This window comes from Triticum urartu, chromosome 6 (genome assembly GCF_003073215.2).
Source record: "Triticum urartu cultivar G1812 chromosome 6, Tu2.1, whole genome shotgun sequence".
In the NCBI taxonomy this organism is placed as follows: domain Eukaryota; kingdom Viridiplantae; phylum Streptophyta; class Magnoliopsida; order Poales; family Poaceae; genus Triticum; species Triticum urartu.
The window spans coordinates 486,137,991-486,160,882 of NC_053027.1; the positions used below are offsets into that span (position 1 = coordinate 486,137,991).

Below are 22,892 nucleotides of genomic sequence, written 5' to 3' on the forward strand. Positions count from 1 at the left end.
AAACTTCGTTCACCGGCGATCCACAATGACTCTTGGATGCTCAGAACACGACGCCTAACCGGCTGGAGGATTCACAGTCCTCAAGTGTAATAAGTCTTCAGATCACACAGACAGGAAAACTTAAGTGATGCCTAACACTCTTTGGCTCTGGGTGTTTAGGGCTTTATCCTCGCAAGGAATTCTCTCTCAAAGGCTTCGAAGTGGGTTGCTCTCAAACGACAAAAGCCGTACTCTAACTCTGAGCAGCCAACCATTTATGGTTGTAAGGGGTGGGCTATTTATAGCCACTAGGCAACCCGACCTGATTTGTCCGAAATGACCCTTGGTCACTAAGGAACTGACACGTGTTCCAACGGTCAGATTTCAAACACACACGACAACTTTACTTGGGCTACAAGCAAAGCTGACTTATCCAACTCTGGACAAGATTTGCTCTCATAGTCTTCACTCGAAGACATAGGATTTTAGTTAAGCATCACTTCAGTCATTCTGACTGGTTCTCTTGGACCCCACTTAACAGTACGGTGGTTCCTATGACTCAACAAAGAAAAACACAAAACGACGAAACTGCTAAGTCTTCGCGCTCCATAGTCTTCACGCGATGTCTTCTCTTATCATAGTCTTCAATGTGAATGTCTTCACATACCACCTCTGACTTCAATGTCTTCATACATTTTTAGGGGTCATCTCTGGTAGGGAAACCGAATCAACGAGAGACTTCTACCTGTGTTATCCTGCAATTCTCACAAACACATTAGTCCCTCAACTAGGTTTGTCGTCAATACTCCAAAACCAACTAGGGGTGGCACTAGATGCACTTACACATTCCACCAAGTTTGAGCGCGGGGGTGTCCATTTGTGTCCATGGGCTCGCCGACGCTGTCGGCGCCTCCCCGTAGCTTGGCGCGTGGCCTTGTAGCCGGCGAATCCGGTTGGTCTCCAGCGCCTGTGAGGCTCGGATCGGTCGGGATCGTTCGCACGCGCCAGAGGGCGGTATTTCGGCCAGATTTGCTTCGGCCGGCGGGGAAGAAGCAAGGTGCGGCCAACTTTGCTTCGGGGAAGGTATGTTCAACGCCCACCTATGCATTTCCCGATTATTGTCATTCAATTTTGATAGGTAAGGTTCGAATGAAATTCACGGGCGTGTATTTTTTAGATGGATTGGAGTTCGTCCTCCTCGTCTTCGTCTGATGATTCGGGCATAGAAGAGATGATCCTCGACGACGATGTCGACACCCTAGTGTTGTTGCATCTCATGGATGAATTTGAGAAGGGGCCATAGAAATGAATATCTTCACATCGAAGAAGATACCATCATCAAATGCGTCCGTGTCTTTGCAAAGACAACTATCCGGATTTTTGGCCCGGGTACCTTCGGGCTCCAAACAAGGAAGACATGAAGAAGCTCATGGAAATGAACGAAGAAAGGGGATGTCCGTGCATGCTAGGTAAGGTAGTATTGATTGCATGCGTTGAAGGTGGAAGAACTGCCTGGTGGTTTGGGAAGGGCAATACACCGACCACAAACAAAAATCCACCATTGTGCTTGAAGCCATGGCTTCACATGGTCTATGGATTTGGCATTGTTTCTTTGGTTTGCCGAGGTCTCTAAATGATATCAATGTCCTCCAATGATCTCATGTATTTGCTCAACTAGCTAGTGGCAAAGCTCTGGTTTGCAATTATACCGCCAATGGCCATGAGTATACCATGGAGTACTATCTTGCCGATGGTATTTATCCTTCCTGGTCAACATTTGCGAAAACCATTAGTGACCACAAAATCAAGAAATAAAAAGTCTTTGCCGAAGCACAAGAGGCTTGTCGAAAGGACATCGAGAGGGCATTTGGTGTATTGCAAGCTCGGTTTGCCATTGTTCAAGGTCCTGTTCGCTGTTGGGATAAAAAATCTCTCAGAAACATCATGATTGCTTGTGTAATTTTACACGGTATGATCATCGAGGATGAGAGAGATTTGGACTTAGAATACAATTATGACAATGTTGGTAGTGGTATGAAGCTTGCCATGACGCAAATGAGATCGCTGCATTTCTTGAAACCTACCGGAAGATTGAGAATCGTGATTCACACAAGCACTCAAGCTTGATCTTATTAAGCATCATTGACAACTCCATGGGGCGAGATAGATTCCCAATTTTATTCATATGTACTTGTGTGTGATTCGAACAATTTGGTGTTGCAATAATTATTCAAACTTTGAACATTTGTTGCAAAGAAAACAATTGTTGTATTGTGAATTGCTTTTCGGACCATTTATATCCATACGTTTATTTTTCATTCAATTTTTTGTTGAAATCTTCAATTCACGAAGCTATGCAAAATTTGTGGTACCGCGAGCCTTCTGGCGCGGAACAGATCCCATGAACGCATCCAAAACATTCACGAGACGAGTATACGAGATCTGTTCCGTCGGAGGGTTCACGGTACCATATGTATTTTTTTTTGCCGACGCCCTTCAACGAATTTTTGCGGGACGGGCATATACCGGATCGGCTAGAGATGCTCTTAACCACGTACTACCGGATCATTACTGAACTAATGATCGGTTTGATTTCCACTAGCCATAGACCCCCAATGAATGAACAACATACAAATATATGTGTGATGGCAACGACATTTTCCAAAACAGTGTCCTTCCGATCGCGTCACAGAAACCGTAACATAAAACAGTATTGTTGTTGGCAGCAACGCAGACAGGTCGCATTCGAAAAAGACGAAGAACCGCATACAGGTCCCTTGGCTTTTTTTTTACATGAAATATGAGAGTTTTATTGCATGAAAGAAATTCGGTTACACTCAGCCCTAAGGCTGCTTATAATGAAGGATGGATAGTTATCCATCCAACACTCAGATACCACTAAGGAAATAGCATGTTTGGCACAAAGGTCAGCCGTGCCGTTGGCATCCCTACTAACATGTTGCACCGAAAAAGAAGCAAAATTTGCAGTTCTCTCCCTGATTTCCTCGAAGATAGGCGTCACAATAGATATTGAATTATGACGCATGTGATGATGGAGGTCGACTGTTTAGAGGTGGTTACACAGGTCCCTTGGCTTCACACTCTACCTAGCTCTTTTTTTTTTTGAACACACTTTAACTAGCTCGAGTAAACCACGGGCCAGCTCAGCTCGCCTAATCTTGTTTTTTCTTTTCTTTTGAGATTAGCTCGGCAAATCTTCAGACGCGGGTAAACCAGGCAGCTATTTTTAGGGCGGCCGAGTAAAAGCCCACCTCACCTACCACTGCGGCATCTTGACCCCCCCCGCCCCGTCCGGGTTTGCCCAACGCCCCGCCAGTTTCCCGGCATTTTTTTTACCGGCCGCCGAACCGAACCCGGAGAGGAGACCGGACGCCGCCGCGGCCCCTCCCCACCCCCGCGTCCGCGAGAAGAACTGTTCATTCACACACTCCGCTAGTTACCGCGTCGCGCGGCGCATCGTCATCCCCTTCCTCCCTCCCTTCCTTATAAGCCGCCCGCCCGGCCTCCTCCCCCTCCCCCTCTTGCCCCCTCTCGCCCCCCGCCGCCGCCGCCGTCCCTTCCTTGTAGAGACAGCGTGTAGGCGCCGGGCGAGCAGGCCACCGCCGCAACCCTAGCCAGCTAGCGAGCCTAACAAACACCGCCGGTTGGAGAGGACTAGCTGCTGCTCGAGAGAGAGAGATGTCGTCCGGACGGTACATGGCCTACTCGCCCTCCCCGTCCACCACGCCGCACTCCCCGCGCATCTCCGGCCTCCGCGCCTCCTCCGCCGCCGTCGCCGACCAGGAGAAGTAAGCACCCCAGCTCCCTCTTCCTCCTCCCCCAGCTTCCCGTCTTGTCGTTTGTGGAGTGGACTAGGCTGGACTATACTAGAAGGTGTGCGTTGTTGGAAGGGGCTGGAGTAGCCGCCGTCGCTCACTTTGTGCGAGGCTAGGCTCCGATCGCGCCGGGGAGGCCAGATTCGGGCCCTCACAGCGCCGATTCGGCGTGTTTTTGGGGTGTCACCAAGGTTCCGCGGCTTGAATCTGAATTAACCCGGCGAGGTTTAGGGCTTTTTGGGATCGGATCTGATTCCCCGCGGCGAGATCTCCCCTTTGTGGTAACCATTGCGTCCTGTCGTGTCTTCACTCGATTTTCGCTGAATCAAACGGGCCAGCCGCTCGCTTCGGCCGGTGTTCACTTTGCTCGCCGATCGCCTTGCGATTCTGTACCGCGTGATCCAGCGGGGATTTGCTGGTTATTTGGCGAGTTTCGTGAGGGGGAGAAAGCTGACTTGGCTGTGCTGTACGATAAGAGTGACAGACGATGACTAATAATGGTTCTTTGTCTTTCTACCAGGTACCTTGCGGAGCTGCTCGCTGAGCGCCACAAGCTCAACCCGTTCGTCCCGGTGCTCCCTCACAGCATACGGCTGCTGAATCAAGGTGAGCTCTCATCTAATCATGCCATTTGTGTTATGATATAACATCTGCGCGCTGGTCCAATTGCTGCTTCTTCCACACGATTCGGAATATTCTGTTGTGATGGCGAGGATATTTGACTTTCCTTGCTTGTGTGCCTCTGATTCGTTGCTTATGGTGGTTACCCTTTTTCCTGCACAAAGGAAGCTGTTTTCACCTGCAGCCGAGCTAGATTTGCCACAAACTCAGTCATTCTTGTTGTGTGCATTTACCTTGTACATATTGTGTGGTGGGATATGCTTTTATTCTACCGTGTTGTTGCTTCTGTTTGTTTTATAAAATGAGTAGTGTTGTTGCTTCTGTTTGTTTTATAAAATGAGTAACAATCGTTTCCATGACTGCTCTTTAGGTTGTTTTCATTTGCAACCGAGAATGATTTACCACAAATGTATTATTCTTGGTGTGTGCATTTACTTTGTAGATATTGTCGAGGGGGATATGCTTTATTTTACCTTGCTGCTGCTTCTTTCATGATTGCTGTTTAGCTAACCACTACACTAGTGCTCCCCCTGCTTGCTTAACCACCACACTGGAGTATTGCCTTAGCAAATGATGAAAACTCTTAATATCTTTTGTTTCTTCACCACCCTACCTACCACTACCCCACCTCGCCACTCATCTTCTGCTTTGGTTTGGACACCTAGTTTGGCAACATGGTTTCCTCAAAACCGTAGTAATCTAAAACCTCAGTGTTCAGTTGCCTAGGCAATGGATACTTCAGTTTCTAAAAACCACTTTTTCTACTTCTTCAGTTTCGAAAAGAGTGGTCAAGACCTATTTCTTAAATACTAAAAAAACATGGTATTGGAGAAACACCTCAAAGTTTTGAAAACTGCGGTTTCTGAGAAACCATAGTATTCTACAAATACCTGAAAAAAACTGAGCTGCCAAACGCAGCCTTAATCTTTATCTCCACGAATTCATGTACTCATCCACAACTCTACATGACTAATCTTCTTTATGAGAATGGCGTCCCACGACTATCTCATTGTAGCTTAGTCTTCGATGAATGGCTTCACTAACTTGGCTGAGGCTTGCTGGACTACATTGACTTTGTCTCATCCAGCAACCTGATGGGGGCATGCCTTTTGAAAGTACTAAGCTGCATAGTACCTCATTTTCTGTCACGTCCCAATGTGTCATGATCATCAGTGAGCTTGCAGCCGTGCAATTTTCTATTACCAGTCCAGGGGTTATTTAGAAGAGGAGATTTATTACTTTGTCTCTAGGGGAAGTAATCCTAACTTATCTTCATTCATAGAAATAGATGCTGCCATGCACCCTTTAATCTTCACTCATAGTAATCCTAACAAAACTGTGCTAATCATGATATAAAGAGACATGTCATGCCCCCTTGAGCTTTGACCCGGATGCCCATGACACTAGACGGCATGTCTATGGGGCAATATATATCCTTCCTTGATGGGATTATTTGTGGCGGAGGATATTTTAGATTACCAGGATCACAGGGAAGCTCCAACTTAGTTGGATGAACACCAGTGTGCTAATATTCTATAGCTGTAATTAATAATCTTACAAAAGGGATGCAAAATTTTAAGCATTTGATGTATACCTCTTTCATGTTCCTCCGTTTAGCTGTAATGTTGTAACTCTATTTATATTGTTGAATTCTGCTTGTTCTACGAATATTTGTTCTGCTACTATTTTTTTTCTGCAAGTGCATATTAATTAATTTATTCGCATATCTTCCCAGCATAAATGTAATAGTCCTTTACAACTAACTATACAGATTTGCAGTTGACACTATTATGACTTTGTTAATTTTCCGTTGTTAAGGGATGAAAGGTTCTGTAGATTAGTTATTTACACTAACTCGTCAGGTATATATGTATATTGCTAATCACTAATTCTAACTGCTGACTTTCTACATCTTGTTCTTGAAATTGCAATTTGAAACAGAAATTTTACGTGTTTCCACACTATTGGAGAACGCCTCCCTTTTAAACCAAAGTGGCTTTGAACATGGTAGTCCACTAACATCGGGAGGATTATATTCAAATGGAGCAGCAACTGATATGAATGGATGGACTTCAGCATTTCAATCAGAAGTATGGATACTGACCATTTAACATAACTTACTCTTACATGTCTAATTACCATCTTTGAAAGCTTAGATCAGGTCTTTCTAACTGACTGTGACACTAACAGACCTGGTTACGTTCTTGGTACCACTTGGTCCTTATGCTAATTTATTATTCCTGAAATCTTAAATCTGGGGTTTCAAGCTGCTTTTTGCACTGCTAAAGCTAATGCTCTTGATACTGCTTGATCCTTGTACCAACTTTGCTAACTTTATTATCCCTTCCAGGCAGAGGGTTCAAAAGATGCCATTAAACTCCTCTCTGTATCACAACTGTTGGATTTTGGAACTTCGGATAACATGCTAACACTCTAACTCACTAATGCGGCACCATATGTCAGAAGTCTAACCAGTATGCTACTTAATTGACATGCTAACATCAGTCTGCTAGTTGGTCACAGTGATGCTACTTATTACTACACATTTTCCTTGCTACCCTTAAGATGAGTTGGGATGATTATTACACAATATTTGAGAGTATCTGAACTGGAAAATAGTGTTGACTTTGTAGATCTTTATTATATTGATAGCAAAACGAACTGTGGTAACTGTTATTTATGAAGTATAATCCTGTAACTATTCTGATTGCTCATAAGTCATGTGTGTTTGACTAGTTCTTTACATTTGGCTTGAATTTTGTAACTTTTCAAGTGCTTACGGCAAAAGCTACTCCTGTCGCTCCATATCCATTGTTCTAAATAATCGAGCTGTAACCATTGCAGAGTTCATCAGCTTATAGTTGGCTTGGAGGTTCTCAAGGCAGCTCATCTGGACTAATTGTCAAGAAAACAATGAGGGTTGATATTCCAGTAGACAAATATCCAACAGTAAGTGTGCTATTACTATGTTATTACACTTTGAATTGTTGTGGGAGTTGTGTCATGATGCTTTTTGTTTATTTTTCTAGTACAACTTCGTTGGTCGCATCCTTGGTCCCAGAGGAAATTCCTTGAAGCGAGTGGAGGCAACTACTGACTGCCGTGTGCTTATAAGAGGCCGGGGTAGCATTAAAGATCCAGCTCGGGTAAAACTCTTGATACCATGCTTTCTTAATCTCCCCAGTTAGATATATTGGCAAGTCTGGAGCATATTTATTGGCTTGTTTCAAGCAAATTTGTACCATAAGCATGTTTAGGGAGAGCTATATAATTTTCACCTTTCCTATTACCCGATGTTATAAATGGAACCTGGGTTTTAGTTTTTATGGCAACCCCACTCCTATCTCTTGTTATCTATACTGGCTGTTTTTCAGTTTTCTCCCCAGCGGTTTCTTATTGTTAATTTTTATTTTATGTTATTTCTGAGCTCACATATTTCTGTAAGAGTGAATTATCACCAAAGAATTGCTTGGTTCTGGTGGAAAAAACTTGTATTACTTGTTTTCGGTCTGTTTCCAGTGGTAACCATATGTCATTCAAGTGTTATTTTCCCCCCCTTTCTGCATGCTTGTGTTTGTTTTGTACTTCAGTCGACTTCACCTTGTAGTTTGTGGTAATGCTTTGTAGGAGGAAATGATGCGTGGAAAGCCAGGATATGAACATCTGAATGAACCCCTACATATATTGGTTGAGGCAGAGCTGCCTGTTGAAATTATTGATGCTCGTCTGATGCAAGCCCGCGAGATCCTTGAGGATCTGTTAAGGCCAATGGTATGTATTTATATTGATATCTCCTCTATTTGTCTTCTGATTCTGCAGAATCAGTGCCCCAAAGTTCTTGTATTCTATTGTCTATAAGCAGGACGAGTCTCAGGACTTCTTCAAGAAGCAGCAGCTCCGGGAGCTGGCAATGCTCAACGGCACCCTCCGTGAGGAAGGGATGCAAAGATCTGGTTCCGCATCCCCTTTCCACAACAGCCTTGGAATGAAGAGGGCCAAGACAAGGGGGTAAAAGGCCACGAGTACCATGGGAGAACCAATCATCTGTCCCGAGACGGAAACTGAGTATGCCTATGGGTTTGCCTTCGTGGCTAATGGCGCAAAAATGGTCTCGCACCGCTAGCGTCGGAGCAGCCCGTACTTGATAATACATATGCCTGGAGTCGTGTTCGCTGCTACTGGAGAGGTTTGGTTATGGCAAGACTGGGTGTCGACTGTCGAGCTATATATCGGGTTGTGCAAGAAGTGGTTTGTGTATTGCTATGAGCTATGACTGGGGCTTTGATTTAAGGTTCTTGTGCTTGTATTTGAACTTTTGAAGAATGTTTTATGATTATGTTATTTGGGATTGAAATGACGTTGTAATTTGTTACAGTTATAGTATTGCGTAATAATAGATGGATATTGTAATATATAGGTTCTGGTATTTGCATTATTCCGTGCAACATCCTTTGTGGCATTGTGAATGTTTGTACGCATTAATCTATAGTTTTACTCCTTTTAAGTATATCTTTCTTTTCTGAAACCGAGACAAAACAGTTGCCTCATCTATTAACTACTCCCACCGTCCCACACTATAAGATTGTTTTGCAAGGGATGGAGAGAACGTTTTGGTATGTTCAATATGAAATGTGGCGTGATTCATGGCGGCATTCTTTGCTTGACTGTAACATGGTGAAATGCGTCTCGTCACTACGTGAGGATGATGCAGTTTACCAATTTATGTTGATGACACGCCGAACCCGAAGCTTTGGTTATTCTCCTTATGCAACACCCTGTCCAAGGACCAAATTCATTGAGGTCTCGTCACTGTGCTATCTGGCATGCGAGGCGCTGAGCAATCCACGAAAGTGAATTCCAAATCCCCTGTCGACGCATCTATTTATAAACCGTCACTTGGAAGAGATAAAAGATGAGCAGCAGGAGAATGTACAAAGGAGGGCCGCACTGGATCCCTCCCTGAATGGAACCCATAAAATGAATACTGATGCAACGGTGTCACCTACAATATTTGTTGGAATTTTGCTAGTAGGCCTTTGGCTCAAAGCCCAACTAAAATTCTGAAATTCTCTTGGCCCATTCATGCACACATGTGAGTGGAGTGAGTGAGGCTAAAGTTTAGTCCCACCCCGGAAGTTGAGAGAGAGTTGCACCTCTTTATAAGGTGAACTCTTCTACCATTTGTATGAGCATGAGAAGAGAAGACCTACGCGCGCGCTCCTCCTCCTCGTCGCGCCGCGCCGCGGGTTGCGGGATTGAGCCGAGCCGAGGACAGAGCTATGCACGTTGTCTATATTTTTGCTGCTTGGGAAAATTAATGAGTCATTAATTAATAATTAACGTACGCGTTAATTACTGAACCGTTTTCCGATTCTTTTGGATCATGATGACTCGGACGTGGGGTTTATTCCCACGACCTACCCGGCCCGCACTATATAGTCAGGCAGACGTCTACCCTAACCGCCGCCGCTTCGTATGGTTTCTCACCACCGTTCCAGATCATTGCGCCGCCAAGCAAGTCTTCTCCATCCCTCCTTTCGGCGTGCACCGGGAGAAGGGACAGCAGGCCTCCGGAACCCCGCCTCTCGTGATCCTGTACGGGAGAGGGACGATCAGGTTTCTTTGAGGACATATTTCCTATGAAGGATATGTCGAGTTCATCAAATCAGGAGATACCTACTCCATCTAGTGAGGAATTCACTGTAATTCCTGAACCCACCATTGCGATGGAACACGTTGAGAATCCTGTTGAGGGTGACAGTGGAACTCCTGTGAGGAGTAAGAGACAAAGGACTGCAAAGTCCTTTGGTGATGATTTCATTGTGTACATCGTGGATGACACACCCAGGACTATTTCAGAAGCCTATGCATCTCCTGATGCCGAGTACTGGAAGGAAGCTGTACGTAGCGAGTGGATTCCATCTTAGCTAACGGTACCTGGGAGATCACTGACCGTCCTTATGGGTGCAAACCTGTAGGATGTAAGTGGGTGTTCAAGAAGAAGTTTAGACCTGATGGTACGATTGAAAAGTACAAGGCACGGCTTGAAGGTGAAGACTTCTTTGATACTTACTCACCCGTGGCTAGACTGACCACAATTCGGGTGCTACTATCACTGGCTGCCTCACATGGTCTTCTCGTTCATCAAATGGACGTTAAGACAACTTTCCTCAATGGAGAGTTGAAGGAGGAAATTTACATGGATCAGCCAGATGGTTTTGTAGTACCTGGTCAGGAAGGAAAGGTGTGCAAGTTATTAAAGTCTTTATATGGCCTTAAACAAGCTCCTAAGGAGTGACATGAGAAGTTCGAAAGAACATTAACTGCTGCCGGCTTTGTAGTAAACGATGGTGACAAGTGCGTGTACTATCGCTATGGTGGGGGCGAAGGAGTTATTCTTTGTCTGTATGTCGACGACATATTGATATTTGGAACCAAACTTGATTTAATCAAGGAGGTTAAGGATTTCTTATCTCGCTGTTTTGAGATGAAGGATCTAAAAGTAGCTGATGTTATTTTAAACATCAAGCTGTTGAGAGATGAGAATGGTGGGATCACACTGCTTCAGTCTCACTATGTGGAAAAGGTCTCGAGTCGTTTTGGGTATAGCGACTGCACACCTTCTCCAACTCCATATGATGCTAGTGTGTTGCTTCGAAAGAATCGACAGATTGCTAGAGATCAACTGAGGTATTCTCAGATTATTGGTTCGCTTATATATTTGGCGAGTGCCACGAGGCCTGACATCTCTTTTGCTGTGAGCAAGCTGAGTCGGTTTGTGTCAAAACCGGGAGATGATCATTGGCATGTGCTTGAGAGAGTTATGCGCTATTTGAAAGGCACCGCGAGCTATGGGATTCACTACACCGGGTATCCAAGGGTACTGGAGGGTTATAGTGACTCAAACTGGATTTCTGATGCTGATGAGATAAAGGCCACAAGTGGTTATGTTTTTACACTTGGTGGTGGCGCTGTTTCCTGGAAGTCTTGCAAGCAGACCATCTTAACAAGGTCAACTATGGAAGCAGAACTCACAACATTGGACACTGCCACCGTTGAAGCAGAGTGGCTTCGTGAACTCTTGATGGACTTACCTATGGTTGAAAAACCAATACCCCCTATCCTGATGAACTATGATAATCAAACTGTGATCGTCAAGATAAACAGTTCGAAGGACAATATGAAGTCCTCAAGACATGTGAAGAGGAGACTAAAATCTGTCAGAAAATTGAGGAACTCCGGAGTTATTACGTTGGATTATATCCAGACGTCGAAAAACTTGGCAGATCCCTTCACAAAGGGTCTATCACGTAATGTGATAGATAATGCATCGATGGAGATGGGTTTGAGACCCACCGCATGAGTTGTCCATAGTGGTAACCCACTCTATGTGATCGGAGATCCCGTGAAGTAGAAGTGGGAGACAAGCTGTTGGTCAGCTGGGAGGAGAGTATCCCTATATTAACTATCCCACTCCGTGAAGATGCAATACTCTCCTGATCTGCATGGCAGATTGATACTTATCTTAATGTATTCCAAGTGGCTTATTCGGGTAAGCAGAGATGTTGTCCTGCAGAACATCTTCTGAGGAACACACCTATATGAATTTGACTGTTAACGTCGCAGTCTGTGAGAATTGGGTGTTCTCTAATAAATTCATGAAAAGGCCCTGGAGTATGACGTATACGCTCCACCCGCGGGGAAGCCTTGCGGCAGCCAAGTATCGGTCAAGAATTTGTGTGAAATTAGTCTCGCAGAAAACTTGTAGTTCAAGGCATAATCCACTATTCAAGTTGTGATCTAGTGTAATATAAATCTCTAAGTGGAAGTTCAACTTCACAGTCTCCACTAAGCACCGGTATATAAACAATATTTTGAAACTAAATGATGAGATGTGCCAATGAGACTTTGTGGGGGATTGTTGGAATTTTGCTAGTAGGCCTTTGGCCTAAAGCCCAACTAAAATTCTGAAATTCTCTTGGCCCATTCATGCACACATGTGAGTGGAGTGAGTGAGGCTAAAGTTTAGTCCCATCCCGGAAGTTGAGAGAGAGTTGCACCTCTTTACAAGGTGAGCTCTTCTACCACTTGTATGAGCATGAGAAGAGAAGACCTACACGCGCGCTCCTCCTCCTCGCTCGCCTCGTCACGACGCGCCGCGGGTTGCGGGTTGCGGGATTGAGCTGAGCCGAGGACAGAGCTATGCACGTTGTCTATATTTTTGCTGCTCGGGAAAATTAATGAGTCATTAATTAATAATTAACGGACGCGTTAATTATTGAACCGTTTCCGATTCTTTTGGATCGTGACGACTCGGACGTAGGGTTTATTCCCATGACCTACCCGGCCCGCACTATATAGTCAGGCAGACGTCTACCCTAGCCGCCGCCGCTTCGTATGGTTTCTCACCACCGTTCCAGATCATTGCGCCGCCAAGCAAGTCTTCTCCATCCCTCCTTTCGGTGTGCACCGGGAGAAGGGACAGCAGGCCTCCGGAACCCCGCCTCTCGTGATCCTGTACGTTAGAGGGGCGATCAGATTTTTGGGGAGCGCACTCGCGCGACTGCTAGCAGCGACGACTTCGCGAACGATGACTTCTTCCCCGACCTCGGCAACCTCGTCCTCGACGACATGGGTGACAACGTCAACGCCGGCGGTGTTGCTCCCGCTGCACCGTATGTGATTCTATCTTTCCTGTTCGAGATCGTGGTAGAATTCATGTTTCTAGTATGTGCCCTAGATGTGATCTGTTCATCTGCTATGCTAGTTCACATGATTAGTTTAATCTCTATTGCTGTATTCATGATTTATCTTCTGTTTATTCGGATTAAATCTCGTAGTAATTTGCTCATATTTCCAACGATATCCAGAGGAGCTGTTGGCGCGATTTGTTGTGATGATCATGGTGTTTTTGAAGGAGCCTCGGCAGTTGTTATTGAAGGGATCACTGACCCTGAAATCTTGTAAGCATTTGCGTGTAGCGAGGCTACTAATCTCCATCCTCGCCTCCTTCCATACTCATCCAAGAGCTAGAGGTGGCATCAAATTCAGGTGGTCATTGCATGATCATGAGAGAGATTAAGGCCCTGTTTGTTTGGGCTTCTCTTCTGCTTTTGCAGCTTCAAAACTCCGGCAAAAAAAGAAGCCAAAAAAGCTTCTAAATTGGTGTTTTTTACTTCGGCTTTTCACTTGTAACAGTACTGATTCATAAGCCAAAAACTGAAACAAAAATCACCTATTTAGAAGCTTTTGTGGTTTTTTTTGTCAAAGTGAAAAGGCTGCAAAAACAGAGGCAAAAACCCAAACAAACAGGGTGTAAGAAGTGTCGTTTAAATTTTTTCTTGGCTTGTCATTTTAGTGATAAACGTTTAAAAAAAAATTGGCTTGTGATGTTAGCGATGAACGGCGTGCATGTAATATAAGAACATCGAAGCTCATAGGTTAGCTATAGGATGGCAATGACTCTTGATGTTGGCCGTCATGTATGTTGTCGCACTTATTCTTCTGAGCAACTTAATAAAAGAACTTCATAAAAGAATGCTTGAGGTCACACTTAATAGTGTACTTTTGGCAATACTGTTACTGAATGATATGATCCAATAATCTGATTAATTTTCATTTCAGTGATAGAAAATGCCGGCAGTAAGCAGCCTGATTAACCAACACTAGCAGAATTACTTCATGAAGTACTAGCTCATAGTAGGCACTTAGAAACATATTTGCATAATTAACAGCACAATTACTTTATGAAGTACTAGCTCATAGTAGGCACTTGGAAACAGAGTTGTATAATTAACATCCAAGTTCAAAGCATAAACAAAGTGCGAGTTAGCAGGTACACCACCACCACCATTGTCACCATATCTCGGTTATGAACCTAGGTGGTTGACTTCACCAGCCAGCTAGTGAGCTTCAGCCCAAACTTCATTCACCGGCACCTGCAGTCCAACACCAATTCCACTTGTGTGAATTGCGTGAATTCATGCCACATGAAAACAAACCGCCACTACTGAAAATTTATCATTCAAAAAATGCAAATGAATCGGTGTGCAGTTCAGCAAAATGTTTGGCAAATATGCAAGCCTAGTTTCCACACTCTATTGCTACTAAAAAAAAGAAGTCCCACCTCCCATGTACCACGTCCTGAGTTGAAGTTAATTTTTGCCACCATATTAATAGCCATGTGTTATTTATCGACATTGACATAAGCAACCATTTATAATTAGCAATGTCAATAATTTTGTCTAAGAGAGGCACCTCGAGCAGCTTTGGAATAATCTTACTCACCCTACCAAGATCGGTACAAAATAAAATATCACATTCGACATTACATTTATACTTGCAAATATACAAACATATTGGTAAGTCCAAGTCCTACTGACAGCAGCATACTTTGTTCTTTCAATATTGTATTATTCAGCTATAGTTTAGAATGAATTTTTTTTGCAGTGTGTCATTCTGCTGTTAACTGTAATATTTGCTAATAGAAGCAGGGACAAAAACCAGCATCTTACCATACTTGCTTCCCCAAAAGTCCCAGTAGTACGTTGCCTTTTTGAATCCAAATATTCATCAATAGTTGCCAATTCTGCCCGTGGATTCTTTCTGGGATTGAAACCACCGCAGGCACCTTCTTGACTCTTTTCTGGGCCTGTCCAAGAATCAGTGCTCATGAGGATTATTGGGTTGACTACAGTCAAAGCATAATATCTAGTGTTCTCTAACAGTGAATATCACATTGACCAAAGGTGCACACAGGGGCTTGTGCACATTTCAAAAAGAGGCTGCACCAACTTAAATTCAACTACTCCCTCTGTTCACTTTTATAAGGCGCTCTAAACATTTCAGACAGCTCGTAAAACAGCTCATTTTCAGTTGTCTGAAACGACTTATAAAAGTGAACGGAGGGAGTAGTTTCTTCTCAAGCCAAGGATTTTTCAGCAGAACCTATATATGGTGCATCTCATGTTTGCAGTATGCAAAGCTTGGTAGCTCCTGAATGCAAATGCAACCCAAAAAGTACCATGAGACAGAAAATAAGTAAAGAACAAAAACAGGTAACAAATGGACGATTCACCGACTCAAGAATAATGTCCAAATTCTAATTTTTAACAAGTATTTTCCCGTAGAAAGTTAGGAGAGACGTGGTAAAAAGAAATCAGAAAGCGGGGCCAGTCATGAACTGGATTAATGAAACTGAAACCTCACATACCATTGTCAGTAATACATATATATATCCACTTACCTATACTATTTGGTGTTCTTCCCAATTAAGATAATAGGGACAGATCAAGCCGATAGAATTTCTTCTTGGTATCAAAATGATTTGAGGGGTTCAATTAATCTACCTGGACTTGTCACTGATGAGATACCATAGTTTTCAGCGTCTCTTGTCATGTTCAGAGTCTGGCACACTGAAGAAACAGGAGCACCTGCAAGGACTGGTATTTAGATATGGTGACAGGTATCAGTAACTGATGGAGTGCAAAGAGCACCATCAAAGCCTACCGAGGCCATCGAGTATTAGTAACAATGGTGCATACAGTCCCTTGATGCATAATTTGGTTATCTCTGGTAAACAAACATTTGGAGGTAAAAATGATACAGAACAACAATAAACAACAAAATAACAAGCCAACAAGCAAAAAAAAAGGTTTCCAACTGTATAATTCTAAGATAAATTCTACAACTATGGAAAATAACATGCATAGAAACCAAACAATAAAGATTGCAATATAATGAAGCATAGCAAGGAGCCAAGGAATTACAACAAGTAATAACTATAGATACCGAATTTGGAAAAGAGCCATCTGACACATTAAAATCGTAAAAGTCTCCATGTTTTAACTACATCAAGTAATATTGTCAATGATTTATCTAGCCCAATCACTCATGCATTTGCCATTCTCTAACAATGAAAAAGATTAGGATAATTATGTAGATGGAGATTTTCCCTAGTTTAGAAGAAATTGAGGTCGTCCAACTTATTTCACCTGCATTTGTCAATGACGAGGTACCAGAACTTTTAGCAGGACTTGTCAGCGGAACTGGAGCAACAGGAGCACCTGCAGCACAGCAGACAGTTGGAATAGCAGCAAGTAGCAAAACACAGACTAAGCAAAAGGAAGGCACCATTTCTCGGAAGTGCAATCATGAAATATCATGCAAATAAAATAGCCATAGAATGTGAAGCAACCAATAGAAGAAAGAAAGAACTGAAAAATTAAGGGAAATATGTTTCCATTGAAGATGTTCAGAGATAAATAAGGGAAAACAATGTGCACTACAACCAGACGCTAAGGGGTGGAACAGAATGTAGCGGCACAAGGTATTGTAGGCCAACAGGCTGTGATGTGCTCGCATTTGGACGTTTGCCTACATTATTTAGAGAAAACTTCTACAAATAGGGGCAAACAATGCCCTTAAGACCGAAACGGAAGACTTCCAATAAAATGTAGGATGGCCGAGGTATTTACTGATTCATAGACCACATCACAGGAATGATTAAAGCATAAATCAAGTGAAACAAAACAAACTTGGCAAATATTAAAACCACAGCAGTAAAAACTAGAGAGAAACATAAGCGGAGAGTAAACCAAAACGGTGGCAAATGACATAGGTAGAGAGCAAAACAAGAGTGAGAGGTTACCTTCCTTCATAATTTGTTGGAGCAGGGAAGTCGCTTTACCTGAACCAGCTCGTAAGCTTTCATCTGAAGATAACACGAGTTCATCAGTCGCCACACACATACGACATACACATGAAATACCAAAAGGTGGTTACTTGGCACATTGAGCAGCAAATAACTAGCATAGGCTTGAGATCAGATGAATTACCCAGAGGCAACGTCAATGGGAAGCACTTGGTGCGGCTTGGTGTAGCAAGTCGGCAATGTGAGCGGCCTGTTGAGCTCTGGGGTCCTCGAAGCTAACCTGGAGAGGATGTACGCAGCCTCCCTCCTCACTCCATCCCAGTCCATGGACGCCCTAACCAGCATATAGGGTGATTCACATTCTTGAAACAAGAAAACTCATACGATGAACCCTCCATGAATTCAACGGAATGAGCAATGCGTGCAAGTTAGAGGCCGTAGGGAGAGATACCGGAGCTGCTCCGACGAGAGCAGGGCTTGGGCCATGACACGAGGAAATGTGTGGTTCGCTTTCGTTTTCCAGGCATCAACGACGTGTTGCATCCAATGGTGGGCCCGGAGCTTGTCCATGGCGGACTCATCCCCGGCGGCGATGCTGGCCAAGTAGTGGTGCATCAAGAGGAAGTTGCGGAAGGCGTGGGCGTGGAGGCTCCTGGGGCCGGCAGGCAGGAAGCCATCAAGGTAGTCGATGGCATCCTCCCACAGGCCCTTCCTCACGAGCCCCTGCAGACGCTCCAAGCAGAAGGGCTCACTCGCCTGTAGCATCAGCCTGCAATAAACCTAGATCAATTCCGCAAACAAGTAGACAGCCCTGGGCTGGTTCCTGTGCTGAATTGGGGAAGGGGAAGGAAGGGGACGTACCCGTTGAAGGCGACATCGTAGCGCTGGCGCGAGAGGAAGGCGAGGAGTCGCCGGTGGCGAAACCGCGACAAGCAGGGGTTCTCCGCTTCGTCGGGGAGCTCGGCCGTCGTCGTCACGCCGGGGCAGGGTTGGGATTCGGGGTCGAGGTCTAGGGATCTGGGGACTGGGGAGGGGTCGAGGTCGAGGTCTAGGTCTAGGGATTTGGGGGCTTGGGAGCACATCCTTCCTCAACGCGGGCGGATTCGACTTGTTGGGGGAAGAGGGGGATCGAGGTCGTATAGGAATTGCAACTGCAGACTCGGTTTGTTTTTGGAAGATGAGATGAGGGGATTGGAGGGACATCCTCTTTCCTTCGCGTATCGGCCACGACGGGGGCTGGGCCCCTCTTTCTTTCTTTTCCCCCCTTTGTTTTTTATTTTATTACTATATCCTTTTTTAGGGTTTTCTATTCTAATTAGTTGCATGCAAATTAAGGACAGTAATAAAACTGAAATCTTTTCCTGCTCACGCCATCAGGCCGTTCGTTTTTGGATCTGACCGTTCCAGTGTGTAATTTGTGTCTCACTCTCGCCTCGACCGTCATACTTTTAGAGCATCTCCAATCTAGACTGTGGAAAGAAATGAAGGCTTCTCAGGGCATGTGTTTTCTGGCCGTCGGATAGCCTGTCCAAATGAATCCCGCACGTCAGATCTTCAGATAAAACAATTTGGGCTGTTGGATCAACTCTGATGCGACAAGCAATGAATAGTGCCCGTCGTTTTTCACTCGTTCTACAGTCCTATGTGTCTATGACCTACGGGGCCATGCGAGGTGGGCCACTTTTGTCAGGGGCTGCGGGAGAGGGGGTGACTAGTGCTGGTTCTAATTAGTAGAGAGATCCTGCCTCCGCATGTAGTTTTGGAGGGCCGATGAGGGTAGTTTCGAGATTTCATATGCTCTCCCTCGTGTATCATCATGTGGATGGCTGGGCTGCGTGTTAGGCCAAGGAGAACGACCGATTGGGTGAACCCTAGCCGCCACTCTCCCCCCTTCTCAGCCCGTGCTATCTCCTTTCTTCCTCGCCTTCCCTCGCGCCGCCACCCGCCGAGAAGCACCGCGGCCACTGCTGCTTGAGAACCCTAGCCGCCGCCCCCTCCCTTGGAGGAGGGGCTAGGGCCGGAGCCCCCTCCCCCTCACCCCTATATATAGTGGGGAGGTGTTGGGGATATGATTATCAGATATGACCCGCCCAGGAGGGGCCGGGTCATCCACATGGCGGTTCATCTAAATGAAGCCCAAGAGTATATTAGAGATGGCGGTTCAATAGACAGGTTTGTTAAAAGGGCCCAAACCCGAAGGCGGCTTAAGGCCCGTAAGTGTAAACCGTCATGTATATGTAAACTTGTATTGTAAGGCATGTAAGATAAGTCACCGAGCCGGACACGTTTGTATCAGCCGGCCGGGACTCTGTAGGCCGCAAGGCGTCAACCCATGTATATAAGGGGGCGACCCGGCAGCGGCTTAGTGAAAGAAACAACAGATCGAGAGCCATGAAAAGTGTATTTGCTCCCTGGTAATCGAAACCCTAGCAATACCACCTCAAACTGGACTAGGCCTTTACCTTCACTGCAAGGGGCCGAACCAGTATAAACTCCTCATGTCCTTGTCCCGTTTAACCCCTTTAAGCTAACCTCGTCGCAATGGTTCCACAACTAAGTTCTTCCATGAGGACATCTGTCGTGACACTTCCACGACAGTTGGCGCCCACCGTGGGGCCAGCACACGGTGGTTTTGAGTTCTTGAAGGGCAGCTTCGAAGGGATCAAGGGATACGCTGTGGGCCGGATGACCAAGAGTCGTCGCGGCAAGCTCTACATCGACGACGCAGACTGGGGCCCCGAGGCCGGCTCAATTGAGTACGGGTACCGGGTACCCTTTGGCGGAATCCACGTCTTCATCGGCAAGATCGGCGAACCGGGCCCTGAGCCGGACATCTGCACCGACATCATCGAGACGGCTTAGCGTGCACGACCCGCCCGGGTTAAACCCGCCGTGAAGCATGCCTTTGTCGGATGTATCAATGCGGCTGAGTTTAAAGGCTCTATGTCTGGCGGTGAGACGGCCATCTACTCTGATGGTGAGTCGTCCACAGGCGAGACCGACTCAATGTATCAATTGCAAGACGGACGGCTCCGGGGCTATTTCGATGGCGACGGTATTCCGGACCCCCATGAGCCGCCGAACAGGGTGGCGATTTTTCATGGCTGGCACGCAGCCGGTTCTCGGCTCGACAGCCGCCGCGGCCATGACTTCCAGCGCAGCAGCGGTGACGGCAGCGGGTGCTGGCGGTTCAGCGCGCCCTCCGGCTCAAGTTTTGTTGAAGTATATTGCCCGCTTCCCTCCATCAGTTCGGACTTTTGGATGAGTTGGCTAGAGCATGAATTCAATATGGTATCCGAGCCAAGAGGTCTTGAGTTCAAGACCCTGCCAACGTAGTATTAAATAAAATGATTCTGCGGCCGACATTGATCCCACGTGAGGGAGTCCTGGATTAGGGGGTGTCCGGATAGCCGGACTATACCTTCGGCCGGACTTCTGGACTATGAAGATACAAGATTGAAGACTTCGTCCCGTGTCCAGAAGGGACTTTCCTTGGTGTGGAAGGCAAGCTTGGCGATACGGATATGTAGATCTCCTACCATTGTAACCGACTCTGTGTAACCCTAGCCCTCTCCGGTGTCTATATAAACCGGAGGGTTTTAGTCCGTAGGACGAACAATAATCATACCATAGGCTAGCTTCTAGGGTTTAGCCTCCTCGATCTCGTGGTAGATCTACTCTTGTACTACCCATATCATCAATATTAATCAAGCAGGAGTAGGGTTTTACCTCCATCGAGAGGGCCCGAACCTGGGTAAAAACATCGTGTCCCTTGTCTCCTGTTACCATCCGCCTAGACGCACAGTTTGGGACCCCCTACCCGAGATTCGCCGGTTTTGACACCGACATTGGTGCTTTCATTGAGAGTTCCTCTGTGTCGTCACTTTTAGGCCCGATGGCTTCTCCGATCATCAACAACGACGCGGTCCAGGGTGAGATTTTTCACCCCGGACAGATCTTCGTATTCGGCGGCTTTGCACTGCGGGCCAATTCGCTTGGTCATCTGGAGCAGATTGAAAGCTACGCCCCTGGCCATCAGGTCAGATTTGGAAGTTTAAACTACACGGCGGACGACCGCGGAGACTTGATCTTCGACGGATCTGAGCCACAGCCGAGCGCGCCGCACTATCACGATGGGCATGATCTAGCTCTGCCGTCGAACAGTGCCCTGGAGGCCGCACCTGTGTCCGCTCTGACCCTTAGCTCAGAGCCGACCACACCAATCGAGGATGGGTGGTTAGACACCGCCTCGGGGGCTGCAATCTCTACGGCGATCAAGCTGAACACCAGCCTTGTCCTCTGCGAAGCCCGTGACTCCAAGGTGTCAGACCCCTCTCCGGACTCCGAGCCCTCCACGCCCCTACCAATCGAATCCGATCGGGCGCCGATCATGGAATTCACCGCCGCAGACATCTTTCAGCACTCGCCCTTCGGCGACATTCTGAATTCACTCAGGTCTCTCTCTTTGTCAGGAGAGTCCTGGCCGGGCTATGATCGGCAGGATTGGGATGTGGACGACGAAGAAATTTGATCCCCACCCACCACCCACTTCGTAGCCACTGTCGATAATTTAAACGACGTTCTTGACTTCGACTCCGAAGACATCGACGGTATGGACGACGATGTAGGAGACGAACATGAACCTACGCCTATAAGGCACTGGACTGCCACCTCATCTCACGATGTATACATGGTGGACACACCCAAAGGAAGCGACGACGAGGAACACAGGGATGCAACGAGGAATCGTTCACTTGAAAAGCAATCAAAGCGGCGACGTAAGCGCCGCTCCAAGCCCCGCCTTGACAGAGACAGCAGCCATACAGACCCAGCCATAGAGCAGGACGAGCCGGTGGACGACGATCATGCCTTCGAGAAACCGTCCGAACAAGGCAACTTGGATAAACAAACCGAACAACCCGTCCCCGGCGAAAACAACATTTCGGACGACCTTACGCCGGATAAGCTCACGGAGCAGAAGAACCTCCACAAAAGGCTCGTCGCCACTGCGCGTAGCCTGAAAAAGCAGAAGCAAAAGCTCAAGACTGTGGAAGATGCACTCAGAATCAGATGGAGCAAAGTACTCAACACCGCAGACAAATATGGCGGCAGTCGCCGCACAAAAAGCTATCCGAAGCGAAAGCTACTGCCTGAATTTGACGAGGAGGCCTTAGAGCCCCTGCAGTCAAAAAATAAGAAAGCCACCCGGTCGGATAGACGACCGCACAGCCAGCATGGAGCGGCAAGTGGCGCCGCACACAAGCCGGCACGCGATCCACTCAAGGATTCGCACCAAAAAGATGGCCCAGCCAGATCGATCTATGGGCCAAGAAAGCAGGCTCTAGTAAGCAATGCAACACAACAAATATCCGAACATCACGGCACACCCAAATACAGGGGTGCCGCACACCCCCTATGTTTCACCGATGAGGTTCTGGACCATGAATTTCCAGCGGGATTCAAGCCCGTAAACATAGAGGCGTACGACGGAACAACAGACCCTGGAGTCTAGATTGAGGATTATATCCTCCACATACACATGGCCAGAGGAGACGACCTCCACGCCATAAAATACTTACCCCTCAAGCTCAAAGGCCCAGCCCGGCATTGGCTTAAAAGCCTTCCCGAAAACACCATTGGAAGTTGGGAAGAGCTCGAGGATGCTTTCCGGGCAAATTTTCAAGGGACCTATGTCCGCCCTCCGGATGCAGACGATCTCAGCCACATAACTCAACAGCCCGGAGAGTCAGCTCGGAAATTCTGGAATGGATTTCTTACTAAAAAGAATCAGATAGTCGACTGTC

The 22,892-nt window shown here is 46.2% G+C and overlaps 2 protein-coding genes across 8 annotated transcripts; one reads left to right on the forward strand and one right to left on the reverse strand.

Annotated features, from left to right (window-relative positions):
- Positions 1-3,357: 3,357 nt before the first annotated feature.
- LOC125514434 (KH domain-containing protein At5g56140-like) lies at positions 3,358-8,848 on the forward strand. 2 transcript variants are annotated; one of them, XM_048679762.1, is made up of 7 exons: positions 3,358-3,788; positions 4,336-4,421; positions 6,378-6,526; positions 7,281-7,385; positions 7,466-7,582; positions 8,064-8,207; positions 8,296-8,848. In XM_048679762.1, exons 1-7 carry the CDS (start codon positions 3,679-3,681, stop codon positions 8,446-8,448), a joined length of 864 nt encoding a protein of 287 aa, XP_048535719.1. In that variant the 5' UTR covers positions 3,358-3,678; the 3' UTR covers positions 8,449-8,848. The 2 variants fall into 2 exon arrangements, with proteins under 2 accessions (XP_048535719.1, XP_048535720.1); XM_048679763.1 differs by having other exon boundaries at positions 3,365-3,788; positions 8,299-8,848.
- Positions 8,849-14,091: 5,243 nt separating this feature from the next.
- Positions 14,092-18,292, reverse strand: LOC125514435. 6 transcript variants are annotated; one of them, XM_048679765.1, is made up of 9 exons: positions 17,950-18,292; positions 17,540-17,857; positions 17,273-17,422; positions 17,086-17,148; positions 16,430-16,501; positions 15,945-16,007; positions 15,785-15,868; positions 14,951-15,087; positions 14,092-14,374 (listed from the first exon to the last, which is right to left on the reverse strand). In XM_048679765.1, the coding sequence occupies exons 4-9, from the start codon at positions 17,093-17,095 to the stop codon at positions 14,339-14,341; spliced, it is 402 nt and encodes a 133-aa protein (XP_048535722.1). In that variant the 5' UTR covers positions 17,096-17,148; positions 17,273-17,422; positions 17,540-17,857; positions 17,950-18,292; the 3' UTR covers positions 14,092-14,338. The 6 variants fall into 6 exon arrangements, 2 of the variants coding, with proteins under 2 accessions (XP_048535722.1, XP_048535721.1); XR_007286446.1 differs by lacking the exon at positions 15,945-16,007 and having other exon boundaries at positions 17,950-18,286; XR_007286448.1 differs by lacking the exon at positions 15,945-16,007 and having other exon boundaries at positions 15,682-15,868; positions 17,950-18,286.
- Between the last annotated feature and the right edge of the window lie 4,600 nt (positions 18,293-22,892).